This window comes from Argopecten irradians, chromosome 2 (genome assembly GCF_041381155.1).
Source record: "Argopecten irradians isolate NY chromosome 2, Ai_NY, whole genome shotgun sequence".
NCBI classification, from domain to species: Eukaryota; Metazoa; Mollusca; class Bivalvia; order Pectinida; family Pectinidae; genus Argopecten; species Argopecten irradians.
Window position 1 is genome coordinate 25215935 of NC_091135.1, and position 24292 is coordinate 25240226.

At 33.3% G+C, this 24292-nt stretch overlaps 1 protein-coding gene across 8 annotated transcripts in view; it reads left to right on the forward strand.

The window, feature by feature from the left end:
* The first annotated feature begins 9285 nt into the window (after positions 1 to 9285).
* The window catches only part of LOC138314914 (uncharacterized), a 37157-nt gene continuing 22150 nt past the window's right edge, over positions 9286 to 24292 (forward strand). For 7 of the 8 annotated variants that reach the window (XM_069255545.1, XM_069255550.1, XM_069255543.1 and 4 more), the window contains exons 1-2: positions 9286 to 9599; positions 21280 to 21513. In XM_069255545.1, the coding sequence (XP_069111646.1) occupies positions 21384 to 21513 (130 nt within the window). In that variant the 5' untranslated portion in view covers positions 9286 to 9599; positions 21280 to 21383. Of the gene's footprint in view, positions 9600 to 16714; positions 17500 to 21279; positions 21514 to 24292 lie in introns of those variants that run through there. The other variant, XM_069255544.1, reaches the window with a different exon arrangement.

Genomic DNA, 24292 nt, shown 5'->3' on the forward strand with positions numbered 1-24292 from the left:
GATAGTTAAAATTTGTTATCGCTATTTTTTCAGAAAGTACTAAATGGATCTTTCTTAAATTTCATATGTAGGTTCCCCTTGGGCCCTAGTTGTGCATATTGCATTTTGGGACAAATCGGAAAACAAGATGGCCGCCAGGCAGCCATCTTGGATTTTGATAGTTAAAGTTAGTTATCACTATTTCTCAGAAAGTACTAAAGGGATCTGTCTCAAATTTTATCTAGGGACCTAAAGTTGTGCATATTGTGATTTGGATCTGATTGGTCGACAAAATTGCCACCAGGCAGCACTCAAATTTTATATGTAGTATGTTTGAAAAAGTAGAGAAAAGATCCATCTTTCCATTGTCAGACATAGATCATTCTTTGGTGGGCACCAAGATCCCTCTGGGATCTCTTATAAGTAATTGGTAGAAAGATGAATGTTATATAATCAAAAGAGCAATACGTACAGGCCTATATATAATATTGGCAGTAATATTTTGTTACCATTGGCAATATTATTTCCTTTTCTTTAAAAGAAATCTTAAAATATTCGTCTCTATTTCACACTATTATGTATTTACTGATACCATGCATAACTTTTTACAGGTCTGTCAATGCATCATGTGATGATGTCCAAACCAAAATCATTAAGCAGATCAATGACTGGAATGGTCCCTCTATGTGTAATGGATCTCAAAGATGTCTCTATCTGGTTTGTATATTTCACGATTAAAGATGCCCCATCGCCTACAGAAGATAAATGATATTCATCATTTGAACAATAATTGGTGTTTAATCGTGTCATGTCTAATTAACACAAAAATTAATATAAAATAATTTATTTCGCCTTTGGTGCATGCGCAATCAGTATATCATTCGGGAATTTCCTTATACGAAATACTGACACAGAATTTTTTCGGGATGCAATTAATTATTTTTTATATTTTTAACTTGAAGTAAAATTATATGCTCAAACTTTTCAACGGTGGTAATGGTGTAAAGAAAGTAACTTTTGTAACTAAAGAAAAATACTAAATTGTCTGGTCCTTTTTTTGATAGTGAAAAAATACCATTTGTCAGCGGTGGAGCATCTTTAAACAAAGTTTAATTGAACCTGGGATGAGCGTGCTAACATAAACTATCATTACTGGAAGAAAGTTTTGGAATTGGCTTTGTTATATAGAGTAGTGCCCCCTTAATCATTTTGATTTCCACCAGTCTTGATATGATTTTATAACTAATTGTGCTATCTATGACTGTCTAATTTTTAGTTGACGTATGGTTCTTTTATCATTTAAAATTTGTTACCATTTTTGCATTAGTTTAAACATAATATTCGGGGTTTTTTGCATTAGTTTAAACATAATATTCTGTTAGTAATAATTAAGTTTATTTTACATTTTGTTTTTGTTTCGGAAACAAAGTGGCCCGGGTTTACAGAAATGTTCATCAATAAGGAATTTCTTAATTTTGTGTCATGATGATGTAATTTCAAAAAGAAGCACTAATTATAATGATGTTGAAAAGGATCCCATTCAAATTATACAAAAGGACCCCATATCCATTTATGGAATACCTAGCACTAACCCTGTTACACTTTTATAAAATTGTAGTATGCAATGTATGTTTTTATTCCCAATAGTTTAAAGATGCTTCACCGCTGACGAATGGTAATTTTTCTCTATCAAAAACAGGAGCAGACAATTTGGTATTTTCCTTTAGTTACAAAAGTGACTTACTTTACACTAGGCCATTACCACGTGCACCATGCTTCAAGATAAAAATATTAGAAATATTTCATTGCATCCCGAAAAAATTCTGTAACGCTATGTCCTTGATGGAATGTAGTACCGATTGCTCATGCACCGAAAGCAAAATAAATTACAGATTTTCAAATTATTTTTTGTGTTGATTAGACATATATATATATACACGATTAAACATCAATTATTGTTCAAATGATGGGTATCATTTATGCTCTGTAGGTGGTGGAGCATCTTTAATAATGTCTACCACAAATAATAAAGGTTATCAACATGTTTGATGCTGATTTAATATTTCGTATTGTCAAGCTGATTTAATAATAATTCTGTTTAATTACATCACATTGTTTATTATAGCTGAAGGGAAACGAACCAGGAGTAGAGATCACTGCTACACACGAGACACCGAAGAAGCACTACATAGATGATCTAACATTTAACTTCAAAAGTGGCGCCGATGGTACATGCCAAATCAAGGTAGCTAGGGAGTTTAGTCTGTGACGTTAATTTTTTCGCTGCTGGTCATTTGGACTAGTAAACCCCAAAATTTTATTAATAGTCTGTCTATTTTATTACTAGTCTAAATTAAATATACAGCCGTTTTACGTCATCACTTCAGTCATGATCAGTTTACAATTTTGACCCAAATTACATGCAGTCTGGATGCATTCCTGAATGCAAATTCTCATATATTGATGAATCCAGACTGAAATAATCTCAAACTTAATGCACTCAAAATGTGTTGAAAAATGCAATTGACCACCGTTCTTGTAAATATAATATTTACCGATTTTAATCAGGTTGGGAGCCACTAGTCCAGTCGGATTAGTTCATTACAATTAGCACTAGTCCAGCTGTAGAATTACTGGTCGTGGGCATCTGACTAGTGCTTAAAGTCGCAAACTGGGATTTCAGGAAAAATTATACATTTCTGTTCCCATTCCATCTGGATCCACCTGAGCTGAACTTTTGTGTTTTAACTCCTGCCATTATTTTGTTGTAACATATAAGTTCAAAATTAGAAATTAATTAAGTTAAAAAGGACATTACAGACAATATTGTATTGAAATAATAACTTAGTCCTTGCATGTGGTATTCTGGTAATTTAATACAAGTTAAACTAATTTGGAACACAGTTAAATTAATGTCTTCAGAAAATGTAATAAACAGAATGAACTTTGATATCTTTCTAAATGTATGTATAATTGTATTTACAAGGGCAGGGACGATACACCAATGCATCGGTTAATCGCGGTACACTTCAACACGATACAAGTATAGGTTCACAGAAGCAAATTACGATACGGTATCGATCCGCTATATTGTTGTGAAAAACAAAGAGCAATTCTATATTGACACTTCCAAATCCATTAAACTTATCTTCTTTTTTTTAATTAGAATAACTGTAAACATACACCGAAAGATCGAAATTCTGAAAGTGAAAGTAGTTGTGAGTCTCATTTCCGGGAATACAAGCACTGTGTTAGGTTGTGTTTGATTGGTCGTTTTGTGGTGAATGTAAACATGGTTAGCCAATCAAATATGAGAATACATAATTGGTGTGAAATGTGTTTAAAAGCATGACTGACACGGATGAGTGGGACGATTTGATTTCACCGCAAGCACTGCGAGTGACATATAGTAACTACTACCAGGAGTGCTCTATGTCCTGACACTGTGGACAGACATATTTTCTTAAAGAAGAATTTCTAATCTGTGACAATATAGGACTCTCTCTGCTAAATTTAGTTGATGTTTAATAATTTTTTAAATCACACCCATTGAAGTGGTTCATTGCTTTGACAATACCATTTATATAAATGAAACATTGTGATATGTATCGGATCATAGGTGAGGTATTGTGATATGTTTCCGATCGTGCAATCACTGTATCGTCCCAGCCCTAGTATTTACCTGTGTTTGCCATTAATAATGTATATATGTACATGCAAATACTTCACATTACAGGGATACTCTACATCACAGCTCTGGTATGCCATTCTAGACTATGGTACCAACTACTGTAACCTACACAACTTGATTGAAGGTAATTAAGGTTTTCTCTCTTTTACTGCATACAGAATTGCCAACAGTGGTTTTATTTTATTTACCATTTTTTTCATATATTTATGAGAACGGCTTTATTAATTGACATGCACCTGAAATACTTATTGGCTATATCCATTCATAAAATGTTATGAAGATAATTTTTCCAAAGGATATTTGATTGTGTTTGTATACTATTTGACATTTAATTCTGGACAACAAAATGCATCAAACCATAATGCTTACAGTGAACTATTTATGATTTTGATTGAACAAAATATATGTATGTTAAAGTTAACACTTAATTTCATTTTATGTAATTTACTTTCATCAGGTTCTGGTGTAGACAAACTGTCTGGCTACAGTGAGAGCACTAGTGATTCAGTCTGCACACAGTACTCCCAAAGGAACTGTGACATCTACTGAGGGGTGATAACCCTGTATTGAGGGAGATAACCCTATATTGAAGGAAGATAACCCTGGCTTACTTTAGGGGTAATTTGACTTTCCACCGAAGTTTTGTTTTGATTTTTGAGCAATAATATGAATATACTTACAGTCAAATAACTGTGATACTTGTTGATTCCAAGAAGAAGTTGTAATGTATCATTTTTAATTTAGTGTTATGTTTGAAGTAACACAAACATTTTCAAATGTCTTGATGTAAATACAGGTATTACCAGCATAAGATGAACATGTTTTTTATTGGAAAGAAACAAAAGGAAATTATAACATGTATTTTTGAAATATTTTGAATAGTTCAATTTTCTTCCATGAAAGGACCTCCAAGGATTTCCTAACTCTCTCCGAATTATTTTGATTTTTTTGAAGACTTCTTGACCCAAATATTTCCTGGCCTCTGATAAGTTGATTCTGATCAACAAGTTACATTGTAATAGTGTGGTGTCCTTAATATCTTTACAACATTATATATATTCTTTATGTAAGTAGCCATTTTATCTGTCAGTAAGATCAAATCACCAGCATTCATTTGTTCCAAGAATTTTGAAGGTAATGATCTGAATTCATTGTGCTCATGAATGTATTTGGTATTTGCTGTAATCAGCTTCATGGAGGATTTATAGCGAGTATGTAGCTTAAAAGCGGGAGGCTTCTCGTTTTACAAACTGCAAGATCTGGATAGAAAACTTAGTTATGAATTAGTAAAATATTAACAAATGTATTTTGACTATTTACATTTTTGTGACAAGCTCATGTATTGATTCCATAGAAAGTATTGTTGGCGATAGTAGGAAAAAGTGCACTGATTACAGCAAATACAACAACGCACTTTGTCATTGTTGATCTCATATTTATCATTATTATTCCTTTGTTTTGAGCTTTTGAATACATTTTTTTTCAATTCATGAAAACTATTTGTTTGTTTTTGTGTTTGATCAAGCCACGCTTGAAGCTAGCTATGATGTTGTAAACGTTGATATGTATTTTCTTTGTAAAATATCATGAAGTGAAATAAAAATTGCAAAGTTGTTTGAATTTTTTTAAATACTGGTTTTATATTGTTGCAATTTTATAGCATTGAATGTGTGTACTGTAAATATAACAGAGGAAAGTGTGAATTACTTCTGAACTTAAAATTGAACACAATTGAACAATGTTTTGACATAAAACATAGAGCGCAAAATAAATTACAGCCTTCGATCAATTTCAGCTTTCAAGCCAATACTATAGGTCAAAATCATTCTGTTTTACATATAAAATAAAATGAATACTAAAGTAACAAAAAATAAGTTACAGCATTCAATTAGAAAACGTATACTCAATATGAAAACAAATCCATTCAAGTATGTTCACTTGATACAAAATGTTTACTGATAATCTCGTTATAAAGATCATTTTCTGGAATATGTTAGATTTAAAAATTATGTACTTATATAGTTTCATTTGTATTTTAAAGGCAATGCATTACGTAAACTAACAGTCACAGAATAATGCATTTATAAATAATCGATGTCTCTGATGTTTCAAAAAAAGTATTACACTAAAAACTTTCTGTATGTGTTGTCATTCATTTTGGCCTTTTGACATAACAACCAATCTAAGCAGATACATGTACTGTCCGTAACTAATAGACATACATACACATTATAATAATAGCAATAATACAACAATGCATACATATGTCAGAACAGTATCCTTTGTTATCATGGCTTCAATTTTTCTGGTCCCTTCATTTACGGCATATGCTACTAAATCGGGGCCATGTTTTCTTTGGTTAAGTTTATGACGGCCTCATGTGTATAGGCTTCTTGCGTGTGTGAAATGCATGCCTTGGGAGACTGCAGTATTTATTGCATAGTGGAACTCTTGTCCTTTTTATAATGCTATATCACTGCAGCATGCAGCCGATGACACCAAGCAACACACCCCATCTGGTCACATGATACTGACAACGGGCGAACCAGTCGTCCTTGTGACTACCGATATGCTGAGCGCTTAAGCAAGAGCAGAAACTACCACTTTTATAGACTTTGGTGTGTCTCGGCCAAGGGAAAGAACCCAGAGCCTTCCTTAAAGGGGCGACCGCCCAACATAAAGTTTGTTTGTTTGATTTACCTCCTATTAACAGCCAGGTTTAGGTAAAGACAGCCTCCCATGTTTGCGGTGTGCAGCGTGTATGTTGTGTGTGATTTGGGAGACAGCGGCATATTCGTGCAGTGTCTTCTTGCATAGTGGAACTCTTACCCTTTTTATATTACTGTATCACTGAAGCATGCAGCCGAAGACACCAAGCAACTCCACCCGGTCACATTATTCTGACAAAGGGCTAACCAGTCGTCCCACTCCCGGTATGCTGCGGCTTAGCATGAGCAGAAACTACCTCTTTTATATACTTTTGTATGTCTCGGCCAGGGGACAGAGCCTAGGGCTCACAAGGGCGAGCGCTCAACGTGAGACGGTGTCAAAAGGGAGATGTTAGGAAGAACGGAGTTTCTTAGAAAGAAAGAACAGATGATATCCTAAATAGTCGCTTTTTGCGATATCATGCAAAGGGCAGCAGGTACAATTCTAGCTGTAATATTGTAGCTCAAAGGACAGATAATGGGTATAGTAGGCCGGGTACGTATATTCGTTCTAGTACAGTTCTAACACTCCACCTGTAACATAAGGCCAAAAGCGATCCGGTACCAAGGGAAACGTTATGAAGAAGAAAGTTAGCTTGCTATTCCCCTCATCATATTAGCCATTAATGTTTCCAATACATATGTTAACGTTGCTACTTTATCAGTGGTCATGCATGCTGGTCTAATCATTAGTCATTGGGCGCTCCGATTAGATGTTTTAATGGCTGCTGGAACACTGACACAATCATGATAGTTATGATGGTAAAGAAGAGGGTAATTATGTGAGGTCATTTGTGTTTGGCAATAAAAATGAGGATGCCACATGAAAGCATGCATGCATGGGACAATGTTTGTAAGTTATATTTGAAAATGAAAGTAGTGTTCTTTATATAACTGTTTCTTAAAATCATAAACGATGTATTTTTTCTCTATATTTCCATAAATTTCGGGTACATGTATGTTTGAGTTGGCAGGAATCAATAAATATAGCATTATCTCTTACTACATGAAGAGGAAAGCAATAGGTTAGGTGAGGCACCCTCGTCAGCCATTTACAATGTTTGTCAATTCATGAATTTGAAAATTCAAAAATTAAGATGAATACAGTAAATTCCTTCATGAATGAGGTGTGTCGAATGGATCCCCTCCTGTGAGAGGGCACAGTTTTTTACTGTCTTGTTTTGGTTTTTGGAATAACATAATATTTTGAAACTGAAAAAAATAATATTACTCAGAAATCAATATTGACATGTATTGTATATTTCTTTAAATTCTATTTAAAAACTGCCACGATCATACCCATAATCTTCGAGATAAGTAAGACCTGATCAACGGATCAATTAATTCGATATTATATCTGTTTGGTCAAATAGCTAGTAGATATTGACTGAATGCACCCAGCCGTATAGGGAAGGATAAGCCGGGCGGACGCCTGCAGTTACTAAAGAATGTACAATATACATAGTTAATTACTAGAAGGCAGGGATCTTTAAAGAGTCGTGGTCCGTAATGAATTCTATATCGAAGTTTTAGTGTAGATTGCCTCCTTTCCACATTGTATGGTCATAAATCGCAATAAAAGTTTGAATGTTTGGTCTCAACTTCTGTTTTCTTGTCTTTCTCAGGTTGTTCTTGACTCCGTATTAATCAGTCCTTTTCAAGCATTTTGTAATGGGTTACTAGTTGCCGGTTGTCGATATATTGTTATGAAGTAGGCTCTGGGTTCTGAGGGTAGGACGACTGTTACGCCCGTTGTCAATATTATGTGACCAGGTGGGATATGTTGCTTGGTGTCTTCGGCTCCACTTCACATACGCAAGACATCACATACATGGGAGGCCGTCCTTGGATGACCCTGGGTGTTAAGAGGACTTTATTATAATAAATCAAACAAAACCAAATGTTGTGTTTTACCTTGTGGAGTATTCTGCTGAAAGTCTTTGATAGAACCATTGGGTTATGTGACGATAATTTGTATCCATACATTTCACATTATCTCAAGAATAAACGTCTGTATCCTAAGCAATATGTATCATACAATTAAATTCAAGGATGGTGTTCACGTGTAAATATTTACATTTCCGTTTTCTCTTTCTATATAACCATACCAACTGCGAAATCGTTTATACTTGCGTAAACGCAGTGGTTGCTGTGCAAGAATACACGCACCGGAACACTGACATCCGCAAGTAGTGTGGATGCGCAGTCGATTAGGCCTATTGTATCTGTTTGAAAAATCTTCAATATACTGCATGTATGACTGTAATCTAAATCTTAAATTATATATCAGCAAATAAAATATTTAACAAATATTGTATAAATGTGATAAAAAAGATAGAGTTAATGTGGAACTATATTTTGTGTACTCTCTGAATTTGACAACATTTCCCGCCAAATTGAAGCCAGCTGTTCCGGGATTCCATTAATTGACCGGCTGTTCCAACAATCGTAACACATTGAAAAATAGAGTTTTAGTTTATTTGACCACTTACTTTGTAATGAAATGGTCGGTCGAAATGTAAATATAAGGAATGGTTGTTAATTTAAAATATCTGTACAAAAAATGCAGTTTACACACCAGTGAACAATAAACATTAAAATTATTCCTTAAATTAATTTGATCATGAATTTTCTTTTGGCATTATAATCGAGTATGAAATTTAAATCGTTACAATGTATCTTATGTTATAAGAATTTTATTTGAATACCCTTGCCTCAAAGTTTACTACAAAATGCAGTTTTCTAAATGGTAAATAAGTTCGCGTTGTCTTATGAAATATTTTTCGGGGTGGGCACCCTTAATGCGTACTGTATACCGTATTGGTCTTTAATACCCGTAGTTACTTATTTAATACAACATCGAACAAAAGGTTCATATGGGGTAGATTTAAACAGCCAATCACAAATACTATCTCACTCTATACACACTGCCCACAACTGTCAAGAAGGTTAGGTGCTTTATGTAAAACGTATGCATAACATGGAAGAATATTTATTCTTATGAGAAATAAAATGTGAACATTACATGGAGGAATAGGAATGTATAGAAGCTTTACATAACAACCTATGATGACTGACTGAGAAAACATACTGTGTTGGAATGTATTTTGTGAGTCGTATATTTCCCGTGAATGGATATAACACTTAACTTAAACAATCAACTGTGATATCTCCGATAACATGACTATCTATGGTTCGGACCACTGTGTGTTGTTTAAAAGGTATGTATAATCTTCTCATCTCATTACTATTATCTCAACTTAATTGTTGCTCCATGACATAGCGTTTTTTCCTTCTTTTTGTTTTTACTCAGAATAGGAAACTTTATTAAGCATATGATATTGTTGTAATTAAAGAGACATTAAACAATACCAAATCTAATAATACCATGCATGGTTAAAAATATATATTAAAATACAGGACTAAACCACTATATTGTGCGAGTGTTTCTTCTCGAACTTTGAAAATATGTATATGCATCCATATGCTTTATTACTGATGATTTTATTCGACCCCGTCTTAAAATGATTCCTTTAACAGCTTACTTCGAGAATAGTGTATGTATCGAAACGATTAAAATATGTATAAGTTATTTTTTGTATTTTGGTATGGGGTTAGCATATGTCTCTCTTTTTAGAAATGTCATTTAAAATCATGTTAAACAGTCAGTATTTAGACATGGTTTACTGTTACGTAACTTCACCCCACTAATATAGCTTATTTTTTACATTTTATTTGATACAGAGAGTTATGGTATATTCTGATGGCTAGCTAGCTGTTTGGCTTTTTACGTCAGAATGCTTCAGCAGTTCCACTAATTATAAGGAGACACTACAAGAATACCAAAGCCTCCCAAAACATGCACACACCGCAACACATACGGTATACCGTCCTCAAATGATCCTGGTGGTTGGTAGACCTAAATAAATTAGACAAACCAACTAAACCACCTGTTTGGCTGACATTATCAAAGAGCTAGTACAGTATGGTGCAATATAGTTTCATATTGTGCTATAATGGTTTTTGCACGTGCAGGTACACCGTAAACCAATTAAGAGAAACTATCTGATTAGAGATAATTTTAAGCTTTGTCATTATAAATAGTGATTTATATGTCATGTCAGTATCTGTATATATATTTACATTACCTATCTTATGTTTGGAATATCCTAATCAATATACAATGCTGTTATATTAGACGTTACGATACATATCTTTCTTTGTTGAAATGTTAATATGTATATTGTATAAAGATGTAATACATATTTGCAATCACATGAAATATGTTTTTTCGGATAAAACTTCGTCCTCAAATATGGACAATAAAGAACCCCTATTGATGTTACCGTTGCAACGAATCATGTGGATTTCAATACAAATACTAAATAATGGCAATGTCATTGTCTCGCCATTCCCAATTAATGATTTGAAATAGAACAGCAGGTGCTGTTTGATTAAATACATTGAGTTTATATTTGAGACTTAACCTCTGTTTGTTCAGAAGTTTAAATCCTTAAACAAAATATTGCATGAAAAGGGCAGAATCAATCATGAACCAATCCTTAAACTACTGAAGGATTGTTAATTAAGCCTTAAATGAGTAGTTTGGATAAGCACGGTATCATCGACAATTGTTTAAATCCTAAGCATTGTTAAGGATTGCCTATACTTGGGTATTAGGGTAAAAGGCCTTTTGATCAAGACATGTACGCTTATGATGGGTATTTGCTGTGGTAATCGGTGGTGTATGGATGATCTCATGTTAAATTATATATGATTATGTCCCTGGAACTGGAAACATTGAATGGTTCAAGGTTGTCATCAGTTTGCCAAGAACTGTTTTGTTAGTGTGAGGTTAACGTTATTTGTATTTGTTCTATGTCTTTTGTGGCATCATTCAGGGGGACAACGCTATGAAAAAAGGACAATAGTTCCTCTATCACAAAGACACAGCACTAATATACCGGCGCCTTCCACAACACAAGCATTAATTAGCACACGCAACACATCGCATACAGGGACCTTTTCCTTAAATGACCTGACTGCTATTAGGACGTTTATAACAATCACTTAAACAACATAGTTCGGTCCTGTGCCATAATCTGAGAGTATACGTATGTAAATGTCTCTCTTCTTACTCCTGTCTCGGAAGTGGATGGTATCAAAGTTTGCTCTAATTGTACTAAAAGTGAATAGTCGGGCAAAGAAAACCAGTCTAAATGCGTTCATTGGCCTTCCAAAAGTTCTCATATATTAATACAACGGTCAGGTTCTGCTTAGTTTCCCAGTTCTGACCATTAAAGTAAAGAAAAGTTGAAACCATTGAAAGCGAGGCTGCGTGGAAATGTAACCACGGACACAGTCAGCCGGGAGGACGTTTTAGCATTCGTATACTTTAAATTAATTTCTACGTACGCAGACAGATTTTGACGAGATAGTTTATTTTTCTATTCCATAAGAAATTATACTGGATACATTCACACCATTTTTACCGACTTTAGCCATCCTTGCCCGACTGTTCACTTTAATATATGCCCTATAAACAATATGATTTTATGGTATGGTAAGATATATTGTATATATTTAGTCATAAGTTCTTGTTAAATGAATTAATTATTATACTGGTACTTGTTTTATATAGGCTGACTTTATACTGTGTTAATGGTTTAGAATGTTGCTGTGGTAGTGGTTATGATCGATATTATAGATGTGATTTCTAGTGATCATATGAATGCCCATTGTATCACTGAATTGTTTCTTAAAATATTATTTTCAGAAAATGAAAGTAATGTGATAAACTAAAGCATGCAAATGATGACTTGATTCAGTAAAAATATTAAAATTTCGATATTATAATGTCGATTAATTCAAATTTCATGTGACATATTTTAATCTCCAGAATTAGAGCGGTAAAATAATACATATATGTAGGTTAAGCAAACGGATTCCCATTTCCCGATTAATAAATCTCAATTAATATCTAACTTAAAATCCAAATCGAAGTTATTTATAATGTTGTTTAGATGTATACATCCTCAGTTGTTTTATCGATATCACAGGCTTTTCACCTAGTCGGACTGTATAGACTGTAACACTAAACGAGCCCTTCAAGGCAATGGCTTAAACGCAGATTTAAGACTTCAATAATCAATTTATCTTAGCAATTTGGGAGCTTCACATGTCATTTTATTACATCTTTGGGCTTAAGTGAAATAAAAATCTATACCATGTGGCCAATTAACTGGATACGATATCACTGGGAAACTTTGTCCTGTATATCACAACTGATAAAAATATACAGGACTTCAAGACATATCGTGCATTGTATATAACAATCATTCGATTTGATTCAATACCTTAAGCTGTCCGTCAAAATAAATTACCGTATATTTGATACAAGGATTACTGCATAAGATTTTGACCATGTAGTTGGTATGGGTGTCACTTGTTTTTGACAGACGATATCTATCAAACAAGTTTATATACAAGTAGTTTCGAACCAACCCTATATAAACCTGGATATATTTATCAATAAACTTATTTTAATGTTTAGATATGTCGTCTCGTCACTCTTAGAAGTGACGTATTTCACTCGAGTCGTTCGACAAGGACTCTAACTGTGTTTAAACGTACATGTGGAATGGGCAGCACCTAACATATATGTGTAATGATACAATGAATTGACGAACCATGTTATTGTACAATGAAAATTACCAACGTCTCTTAACAGCTCCGTCACATTACGTCATAGGTTTGTGTTATTACAACGCGATATCAAAATTTCTATTTAGTGGATTCAAATATTCTAGTTATGTATTTGAACCAATATAAAAGTATTTAAATTACATGTAGTACAATATTGAAAAAAAATTTACTGTTCGCAAAAATGAAATAACTTCGGGTATGTCTACGCAAGGCTATACCGACGATTTATTTTATGTTTTCCATTTTAAACCTGATTAGAATACATGTTATATATATAAATTATATATTTGATACCACGAATACTGATTTGAATAAGAAAAGAAAGCATGATTCATTTGTACACGCATTCCCATTTAAAGCAAAAAACCTCAATACTTATGCATTGTCACCATAAAATCTCAAATATTATCATATTCGTTATAATCTTAGACATAGTCTAGCTCTAGATTATATTTCGATATATTCACAAAGATATATTAATGTATGTATCCTATCTCGTTTTTATCATGTCCTGAGACCCAATGATAACCTTAGGAGTATATACAATGTATCTGAACACTGATAGCCAACCAAGCGATCTAATTCTGTCCCTTCAAGTCAGTTGTTTGCAGAATGATCACTATTTAAAGGTCCGGTCTGTCCGAGAGTTCTCATTTCCGGATAGCTTTATATGCACAACATTAAAATTAAAAATACTTTTGTATTCATACTTTGAAAGAATACGGTACGCTTTTGAACCATTATGCTTGTTTATAATAATTACAAACATATGTTTCCTTTTATAATTAAAATAATTCAATTACCATGTGGTATCATTGTTATAAAACAAATAAAAGCATTCGTTTCAACAATCAATTCATGTGCGATAAATATTGACCAATGAAACAATTTTACATTAAAAAGAGCAAATGATGTTTGCTAAAGGTAATGCGTTTGATTCTACGTTAATATTGCGATTGCCCAATTCTCCACGTTTAAGTTACATTCCATTTTTATACATGCATACAGTATAACACGAACCTACCTCAGTCCACAATACCCGAACGTGCTTATTACCGCGCAATATATGGCATACGTAGCGATATTCCTTACATATTATTGCTGTAAAACGGACATTAATGTAAACCAACTAACCAAAACAGTGTTATGACGAATCAATTTGATGTTATAGCATACATACCTGATGTATACCGTTGTTGAATTGTTTTACATATTACTTTCCAGATAGCGTATGAAAAGGGCATCGACTTCCCTACAGTGAGGGCGTTAGAATTGTACCTGCTACCGCTATTGCATGATCGTAAAAGGCGACTAAATTTAGATCTTATTTTTTCTCTTCTTCCTAACTGACTTTATCCTTCCTAATGCCTCCCTTGGCATCGACTCGCTTTTGGTCTTGAGTTGAGCGTTCGCCCCTGTGAGGAAGGCTCTGTGCTCTGTCTCCTGGCCTAGACACACCAAAGTCTATAAAAGTGGTAGTTTATTTTCCTGCTTAGTGCTCCGCATACAGGGAGTTGGACGACTGGTTCGCCCGTTGTCAGTATAATGTGACCAGGTGGGGTGTGTTGCTTTGTGTCTTCGGCGGCATAATTCAGTGATATAGCACTATAAAAAGGGCATCAGTACCACTATACAAGAAGACATTACATGAACATACCGCAGTCTCCCAAAACACGCACCTCGCACAACATACACACAACACACAGCATACGTGGGAGGCCGTCCACACATGACCATAGCTGTTGATAGGACGTTAATTAATCAAACAAAGAAAAGGGCATCGAAATTTGACTATGTAATTTTTCCTGACGTACAACAATATAGCAGGATATTACGGTATTTTGATCAGTGTCATATGTCTGTCCCTCCCAATTTGCTGACCACGGCGCATTTAAAATGATTACTCCGATTTTGTATTTATAGACTAAGTATTGAATAAATATATCCAAGTCTTCTTCGTACTAAAAGTTCTTTACGTTCTATAAAATCAAGTTGGTGAACAAATATGACAATTTGAATAAAATGCTATTCCACATGTAAAGCGTAATATACAAAATTTTACACGTGCCTTATACATGTAACTCGTCAAACATCATAACATATTAATAGGCTATATTTAATCGAATGGGTTTAACAAGGCATCACATGGATGTTTCATTCTATAACGAATTGATGTGATAGTTATATAAATAGTTACACATTTAATATGGAGTCTGATGTACTCACTCAGAGGGAATCTCAAAGACACAATAACATGTTTAAATTGTTTGTATACTTAAGTAAATGACAGACAAACACTGGGATATGTACAGAACCCACAATGACCATTCTTTCGCTCATAAGTGCAGTGTTCGTGCGGCCAGAGTTGACCACAAAGGCCGTCGTTGAAATGGATTTACTATACAAACAGAGGTGTGTATTTATATAGTCACTGGACATAATTAGTATAAGTTTTGTTGATTTATTCTTTCAATATTTTCTCGACATGTCGATTAAATCAGACGCAGTTTCAGTTCGAAAGAGGTTGTTCTATTCCCGGGGCTGGTTAGGGACAGTTAGCATAATTCGTAAAACATTGTTTAAAAATGATTAAGAATTACGCATATTTTATGGATTGTATCACATCGCAGTCGTGCAATTCCCGGTAAGTAAATATTACTTGGATATTTGCCCATCAATTTCTTAACTCATGTAAATGTTTTACACCTTTTATTTTAATTAAAAGTGATCATGGATTCTATATGCTTGGATTGGTTGACAATAAATATAGAAAACAGATTGAGTCTAATTTAGGAATGCCAAGTTTTGGTTTAGAAAATATGTATGCTATTACTTGATTGCTTCACGTATCATATTTTGATTATCCGTGTCCCGAAAATATTCGGCCATATAAGCACTTTGTCCATCTTTCCATTAATGAAAGAATACTGTTTTCTATTCACTTTCAGTACAGGTATAGTCTAATTGTCTTGTCGATGTTACGAATTTAGATCAAGCGATGGAGCAGACTATTGGACGGAAGATTTTTTTCTGTGGCGATATAAAAAAAAAATCTATAAATACATAGCAAAATCAAACAAGTTGTATTAAAGAGAACAAGAGTAGTCAAATACAATTAATATTCAACTTATGAGATTGGCTAAGATAGTCAGATTAGTGTTATTATCCACGGTTGATCGATTTTGTAATTAGAAAGCTCTGTGACGGAAATAAATACGTGTAGGTTATGATATTGCATTGCTTATGTATCATACTTACAATACAATACCACGATTAGCGTGCTATGGACTTTAAATGAATAAGAAGGAGTTATATTTTTTTATTATAAGAAATACGAGCCGAGAAATCTGATACATATCTTATGATTAGTGTGTTACGTGTATTACGTGAAAAGATATATTTGACCAGGGTTCGATGGAATTAAATACTTAACTCGGTCATATTGATTGCTCAATGGCATAGGCTAAAAGGTGATGTTTAAAATGATATCAAATGTTTGTCAGTTTAGCATAAATTGTACTCAATAACTTTTAAAAAGACCAATTGGGCGTTTATTGCCTTTGGTTTTAAACCCGTCTATCTTGTTTTAGATTCCCGTAAATTGTACGACTAATACAGATATAGGCTATACACCATACCCCGGGTAACTGTAAGACACTTCACACATGTTAACCAAGCCATGGGAACAGGTGTTATATAATACTGTCACTGCAGACCTGACAACGATATGGACATTGTAAAATGTTACGTTACAATACATGATCTAGGGAGATAGACTAATGCTGATTGCTTGATTATCTGTGTATGTCTCGAACCAGTGGTCTTTTGATGGAACAGCAATTGTGGGTGCGATGTTCTATGCGTGCAAGACGAATGTCGTAAACACGGGATATCTTAAAATGAAGAGTTATTTTCCGTAACCTGTTGACATATACAGATTTTAATTTGGAAACAGTTATTTATACAATTCTAAACCGTAAAGTCATTTTAGCTGAAGGATGACCGATATTATCTTTGTAGTTATGGAAGGCAACTTACCTACAATCTAACTTACCTACGCGTACAATACTATAGGATAGGACCATGGGAGCAAATTAGTCAATAATGTTTAAAGATCTACTGTTTTTGCTGCCGTGAAGTGGTGGATAATTCAAAAGTGTTATATTCGGAGTGTGTTCAAGAGAATCTCAAGTGTCGGCTAAAACTATTTGTTTGTCAAAGGATGTTTTGAAGACACGTTTCAGGGTTATAAAATAGCCTTATTAGGTCAGAGACAGTGATACTGATAGTCGTGCTATAGGGAAAGGACATAAGAAAGTGGCCGTAAAGGGAGATATGTTGAGAAGCTGTCAATTTATTAGATAACACAGTTGACATATGATACACAATTTTATTGAACGGGTTTGAAATGACAAGGTAAGATGTTTGCAATATCCACTATCTAAGTCATACGTTTTGGTATATTACATTGCAGTATTACAAATTATTTTGTTTTCATTCCTAGCAGATGTGAACAAAAATCAGCTGAAAATAGCCTTAAATTTACATATGCTGACAAGCGAAGTACAACCTACAATATATGTCGTAACATTGAAATTGATTATACCGTGCTGATATGGATTTAGCTATGTTATCTAATACGTTATTATGCAAGTCGTCATTGCCGAAAGGATAAACTTATCCATCCCTAAATATTCAGAATGAACTATTCCTACATCAGATTTAGGGTAATCTTGAGTTGTGTTAGGGGGTGGTTTAATTACATTGTAATTGATTTTAAATGGATAGCCTATTATGTGCATATTATCAGTGAATAACGGGTAAAACGAACAGTCTTTTAACGTTATTAATTTTCTAGAATACATTGACCGCAGCAGTGTATTAGAAGTGTCAATTACACAAAATGTACTTATCCATAATTATAGATTTTTAGTCATACAGCGATAGATAAATCTTATACATTTTACAAAGTATTCCATTCTTTTGACATTTTTTGTTTAAGAAATTTCAAAATTATATATGTGCAACTATCGTATAAGATATCTTACAATATACGTAATAAGGTTGCCTATATATTCGATCCGCTTTAAATACTAGTGCTATTTAAAGACAGTTTATGAACTGCAATAGCTTCTTAATCGGCTAAGAAATTACAATGTATACAAACTCCCCTTTGAATTCAATAAAGACATTGGGGACTTTCCAGTATGCTCTTTAGCCACATACTAACAAAATCCTAAAACAAAGATTGAATTTTAAGGGCGTCCCAGGTTTCTGCATTATCGTGCAATTGTAGCGAATAATTGACCCGAGTTTTGAATCCACGACCCTTGAGTTGAACCTGTATCTGTTAGGTAAGATATTATCGATGGCGCTTTAAACTAAAGTAATGACTATCAACTGAATGTACATGTATGATAATCATTAGACGTTTGGAATCTGTTTTAGTTATTTATTATTTCAGGCTAAAGCAGCTGTATAGATCATATACATTTGTCATAAGTCATTATAGAGCGAGCCCTCCATCCTAAAGTTACTAGTTCGTGACCAAAAGTTGTGTATTATTCCAAGGTACAAAACGCAAGTAGATTGTTTTCCTTTTTTCACCGCAACAAACGTAACCTGGCTATTGATAGATAGTAAGATATATCTCAAGTAAATCCTTACGAAACCCCATGATATAAACATAGACATTTATATGATAATAAGAAGTTTATAATGTGTGATTTTAACATCATTTGTTATATAAAGCACAGTCCAAGTTGTTTTCGTTGTTTGGTAAGCCATTATCTTATATACAATGTATATACGATATCTACTAAGTCAACTTCTAACGCTAAATATAATCACGTTTCGTTTACAGAACATGCTAAATGGACTGATTGATTTAAGGAGGTCTACAAAAGATATGAAGATGTCTATTTCTGACGTTATTTCATATCTTAAAACAAAATGTAAAAAGAAATATATACCTTTAACGAAAACTTCCTAATATGCATAATGCATGTATTTGAATATACAAGAATATTAAAGGAGCATGTTCCATCAACTTGATGTTTGATGGTTTCAAACCATGCATGTCATGTATAACTTCAGTATTACGACTGCATTCAAATATTTACAAGATGTCTGTATCACCAAAACTTAGTTTTATGTCACCTTTATTTAGCGTGATATATTATCATCACACATACCATATTCGATGAAAACATATTCAACGCTTTACAGATCCGACATGTTACTTAACCATGTATATATGTATATTTGACCTCCTATTACGACGACCTCATCCCTTTAACTACTGGACTAACTTTCCCTAACACTACTATTTCTTTCTGATATTGACTTACTAGTATGACGATACCACAAGAGCACTTGAGGTGATGTGCTTCCATGCAATTCAACACCCACGAACACTATATAGACTTCAAGTAGCACAAGTTCGGTATACTATGTACACTAGAATATAAGATTTCTGGTCAACAAACCCGAGATCTTTAGGGACTGCTAAATGGTTCTTTAACTTTCTATTATAATTATATGGAACTGGAGTTGATGTACTGATTTCAATTTGTGTGTAGACGTCGTGGAAAAATGTGATTGAATATAGACTTACAGAAAATGGATTTTAGTATCTAGATAATTGGTAATGTATACATTATCTATGATAACAATGTATCTTTGACTTTGTATATTAATGACCTTTTTAATTTATAGTAGTGGTGTTTGTATCAACATATCTAAAAATATATATAATACATAATGATACTAGTTGTTTTTATTATGAATGCTTGGTAACCATTTTTGTATATGTTTCAATGTATAGTAGTGGTGTTGGTATTATATCTATCTAAAAAAAATTATAATACATAATGATACTAGTTTTTTTTATTATGAATGCTTGGTAACCTTTTTTGTATATGTTTCACAATGTATCTAAAAATATAGGTTTAATTTACTTTATAATTGAATGGGATGAACGCTACTTAAATAGTATGTGGTTACTTGTAATGTATAAACGGAAGACATATAAAATGCATTTGAAGGAAGACTGTGCTACAGTCTAAGTACAATGTAGTATCTACGAATTCGTGGTCGGAATCTATTCTACATATCCTGCATTAGATTAATCAAAGGCTTTGGTGATTACGATTTATGATTCAAATAACATTGAAGGCAAGGGATAGTTATTTTAATCAACTGCGTAAAAATTGCTATTATTTGTTTTTAACTACATATATATGTAGGTTTGTGACTATGAGACTATTGATTTAAGATACCACACTAAATGTGAACAGATATGGTCAGAACCAGCGGTAAAATGTCACTAAGATGTGCTGTTTTATATTTCGAGATTCCACATATATCGACCATATATATCTACCATTCTTATGTAAATTTATCTTCATTCATATGATGCTGTTCTGCCACCAGTTCTTAGTCATGAAGCACTATTGTTCTGTTGCATTGTCTTCACCCTAAACCAGATTATTGTGTTGGAAGGTTGATATTCCTGGCTTTAATCATCAAAGGCTTCTGAACATATTCTGTGATATATATTGTTAGACGACGCTATTGATGCTATTGATGTATTTGGAAAAAGTCGATCCGTATAAATTACGAGCAATTCATGGTGGCGATAGTACATACGTTTTACGGCAAACTAAAATGGTTAACGTATTCAGTTTCCACATTGTTTGAAAGACTTGGTTAGAGTTTATACAGATGCCGGCTGATGAAGAATTGTCTTGGTGAGCCAGTATATTGACTCAATTGTAACTATTTATTTCCTATATCTACATACCTGGTGTGGGTTGGTTTTGTTGTTTGAAAAAAAACCTTCAGACTACAGCATCTAACTCAAATCTTTCTTCTTTCTCAACACGGCCTTGAGTTCAACTACGGCTACGGTGACTTGATAACATATGTTACAACTGGACGTGTATGTCGTACTGGATAAAACAGAAAATTTCTCTAATACTATTTGCAATATATAAAGTCTACAGATTTAAACATTTTCCCCGTAGTTCTTTAACTTGGACTATCGATATCGTTTTTATCATAGAAATATCATTAATGTCATTATTCTCTTCATAAGCTTACTATAGAGCTGTTTTTATACGCATTTATGATTTTTGTCCATAACATCACATGTCCATTGAGTAAATCTTGAATGCAATTTGCTTGTATTTGCAGAATCTGATGACACTTGTATGGTATTACCATGGGCTTTGGACATGGTACTGGTGCTATAAGGACTTACCTATTGTGATCAGTGAGCCTAAGACTAAGGACTAAAGATGGCGGCTATCGTGGATCAGGTGATTGGAATCATCACCAAACCCAGCTACAAACGGAAAGAGGTCGAAATCGAAGCCATCTTACCATGGCTTCGGAAACGCAGTCTTCTGCTTCAGAATCTCGACAGAGGTTTGTATTTTTCAAATATTTTGCCAATCAACTGATGAATGTATTAATGATTTACTATGTGGGATTGGACTCGACATTTTGCCTTTTTCACGTAATACAAATGATAAGGTCTTTGGTATAACAAAACGCACTTTCTTTCATATTATTAGGTTTTATGGAATAACTTGCACTAACTACATTTTAAAACTTAATTATTGATATAGGGCTTTGTCTAAAACACAATTTACCAAAATCAATGAAGTGACTAGTAGGCACTCCAGAGTACAGGTTTTAATAAGTGACATGTTGATAGTAATTAACAGATATATCAGTATATGATTTCGAATTTGCTGAATCCATTCTGATTCAGATAGTGTAAATACGACTTTTTTTACTATGTTCTTTTTTCATATATCAGTGACAAAGAGTGGTTAAATAACAGAGAGTACATCATGCAATAAGGACGTTCAGATTAATTAAGTCAAAACACTTTACATATATATCGGCGTGTTTGCATAGATATCGGAGACACCGTTCTATTTAAATGGGTAAAATGTAACTCATTACCTATAAGATATTGAATACACAGTAGAGTACCCAAGTCCATTAATCACCGTCACAGACAGACGAGATGTCAGCAGATAGCTACATTGTGTTTTTATACTGTACAACGACTGATAAAGACCTGCTAAGGCCGATAACCATAGTACTCATAGACTGTATAATAGAGAGGCTCGAGTGATTAGTAAAGTTAGATATTCATCGATATGTAACAATACCGTACAAACTATAATTAACAACCCGTGTTTTCATGTGACAAGAGAAGAGAAAATAAAGCAGCGTCCAAACTTGGTACATAATTTGAGTTAATTGCAATTCAGAAATTATCTAAGCAAGAACCTTCCTATTCAAGACGAAACTAATCACTAGCATCAACATATTTTGCAATTTTGACGCAATCAATGGATAAGAATATTATAACATTACTCTTATCTTTGATAACAATAAAAATATACTGCAAATTAGAAAATTATAGATATCATGATATCATTATGGATAATTTCACTAATCACCGGAATATAATACATTACATATTTTATCAATACCAAAGTAACTAAGGAAACATAATATGATAATGTTATTTTTTAAATTATCTTACTTTAGTACTCAAAATCGTTATAAGAACAAATACGGTACCGGAATACATTAGCCACGCCTATGATTTCATTGTCTGGTCAACACAATACGCACGCTTTGTAAATATATGGTTTACATGTCATAGTTATGAGATCCCACAATGTTTGTGAAGTAGGTGTCGCAGAATGCAATCACCCTGACTTGATACAGTTCAATTGGATTTATAGAATTTCATTAAATTAAAATTTTCAACGAGGTGTCTAAAACTGACACGACATTCAACCTTTATAGAATTGTTATTGCAGGTACACGTTTTCCCACAGCTCGTGGCCAAATGCAACGGTCGCGGTTCTTATTTAACAATAGGCTCCATTGTTCGGTAAAGAAATATATTCTTTGTAAATATGTCTTCAAATGTTATTGCTGAAAAAGAAGACAATAATTAGTATTTCAGCAACATATCTTAAACGTACCACCAGTGTAAGACCCAGTAATCAATCTTAGAAATGAATATATTCTCCCAGGATAATGACAAAAGCCACACGTTCACAATTAACAATCTGTAAGCAATCATGGATGTATCCGATTGAATATATACTGGCTCCAGTATTACTTATTTTTGAAAATGTAAATAGGCGAAGGACAAAGGTTGGGAGAGCTTTATGTATATATTACTTATTAGTTGCGTCATCATACTAAATTGTATCAGTAATACACAATATACAGGTAGCTATAATGTCAAATAAATTACCCGCAGAGTTGAACGGAAAACCAATTCCATTCAATTTAAATGCTATTTAATAGCACAATTCATAATTAAACATGTACTCAGTTACATACGAGTTACTGTTATCAAAACATCTTGCTATAAAATACATAATAAGCCATAAAACAAGTGAGAAATGCTATTACAAAGCTTAATTCCAGCGGTTATCATAGATACATATTAAAACTGGGCTTAAAAGAAGTGGCACCAATCATCTTATCCACAGCATGAAATGGAAATTCAGATGATAATTATATAGTTCATTGATTTTATTTTGTTTTATCCAAACACAATCGAGCTAGTGCTGTCCAAAAAAAAAATCATTGAAATATTTCAACGACTTTGGTTTTATGTTTTTGTAATTAATTTTTTTCTAACTATTTTCGGTTATTACCGATGTTACCAAATGAAAATCTAAGAAACTGTTGTGAAACTAAAACATCTCATAACAATTGTCAGGAGAAATAAAAACAAAATGATATTCAGAAAGTAAATATACACATAATTTAAACATGTGTGATAACATATTTAAAAAAAAATTACTGATAAAAACAACGTTTGGTGACTATACATTGAAAAGTACTCTTACTGTGTTAAAGTCCGGATGACCAATTTTATCATGTACACCAGCTTCATGTGTAAAAACAAATAAACAATTTTCAAGGCCTTTCAAATTTCCCAAAAGGTAATATTTTTCTGGATTTTCATTATTAGATACGTATGTTTATTTCAAACCATCAAACCGATCGAAGTTGATATATCCGAACTAAATATGCAATACATGATAGGCAAAGGGAGATCAATCATAGTGTCAATCCGTACTACAGTTAGCACGTACGGAGAGTTTTGCATATCTCGTATCATGATTATCTCCCTTTGTATGTTATTTAAATGTAG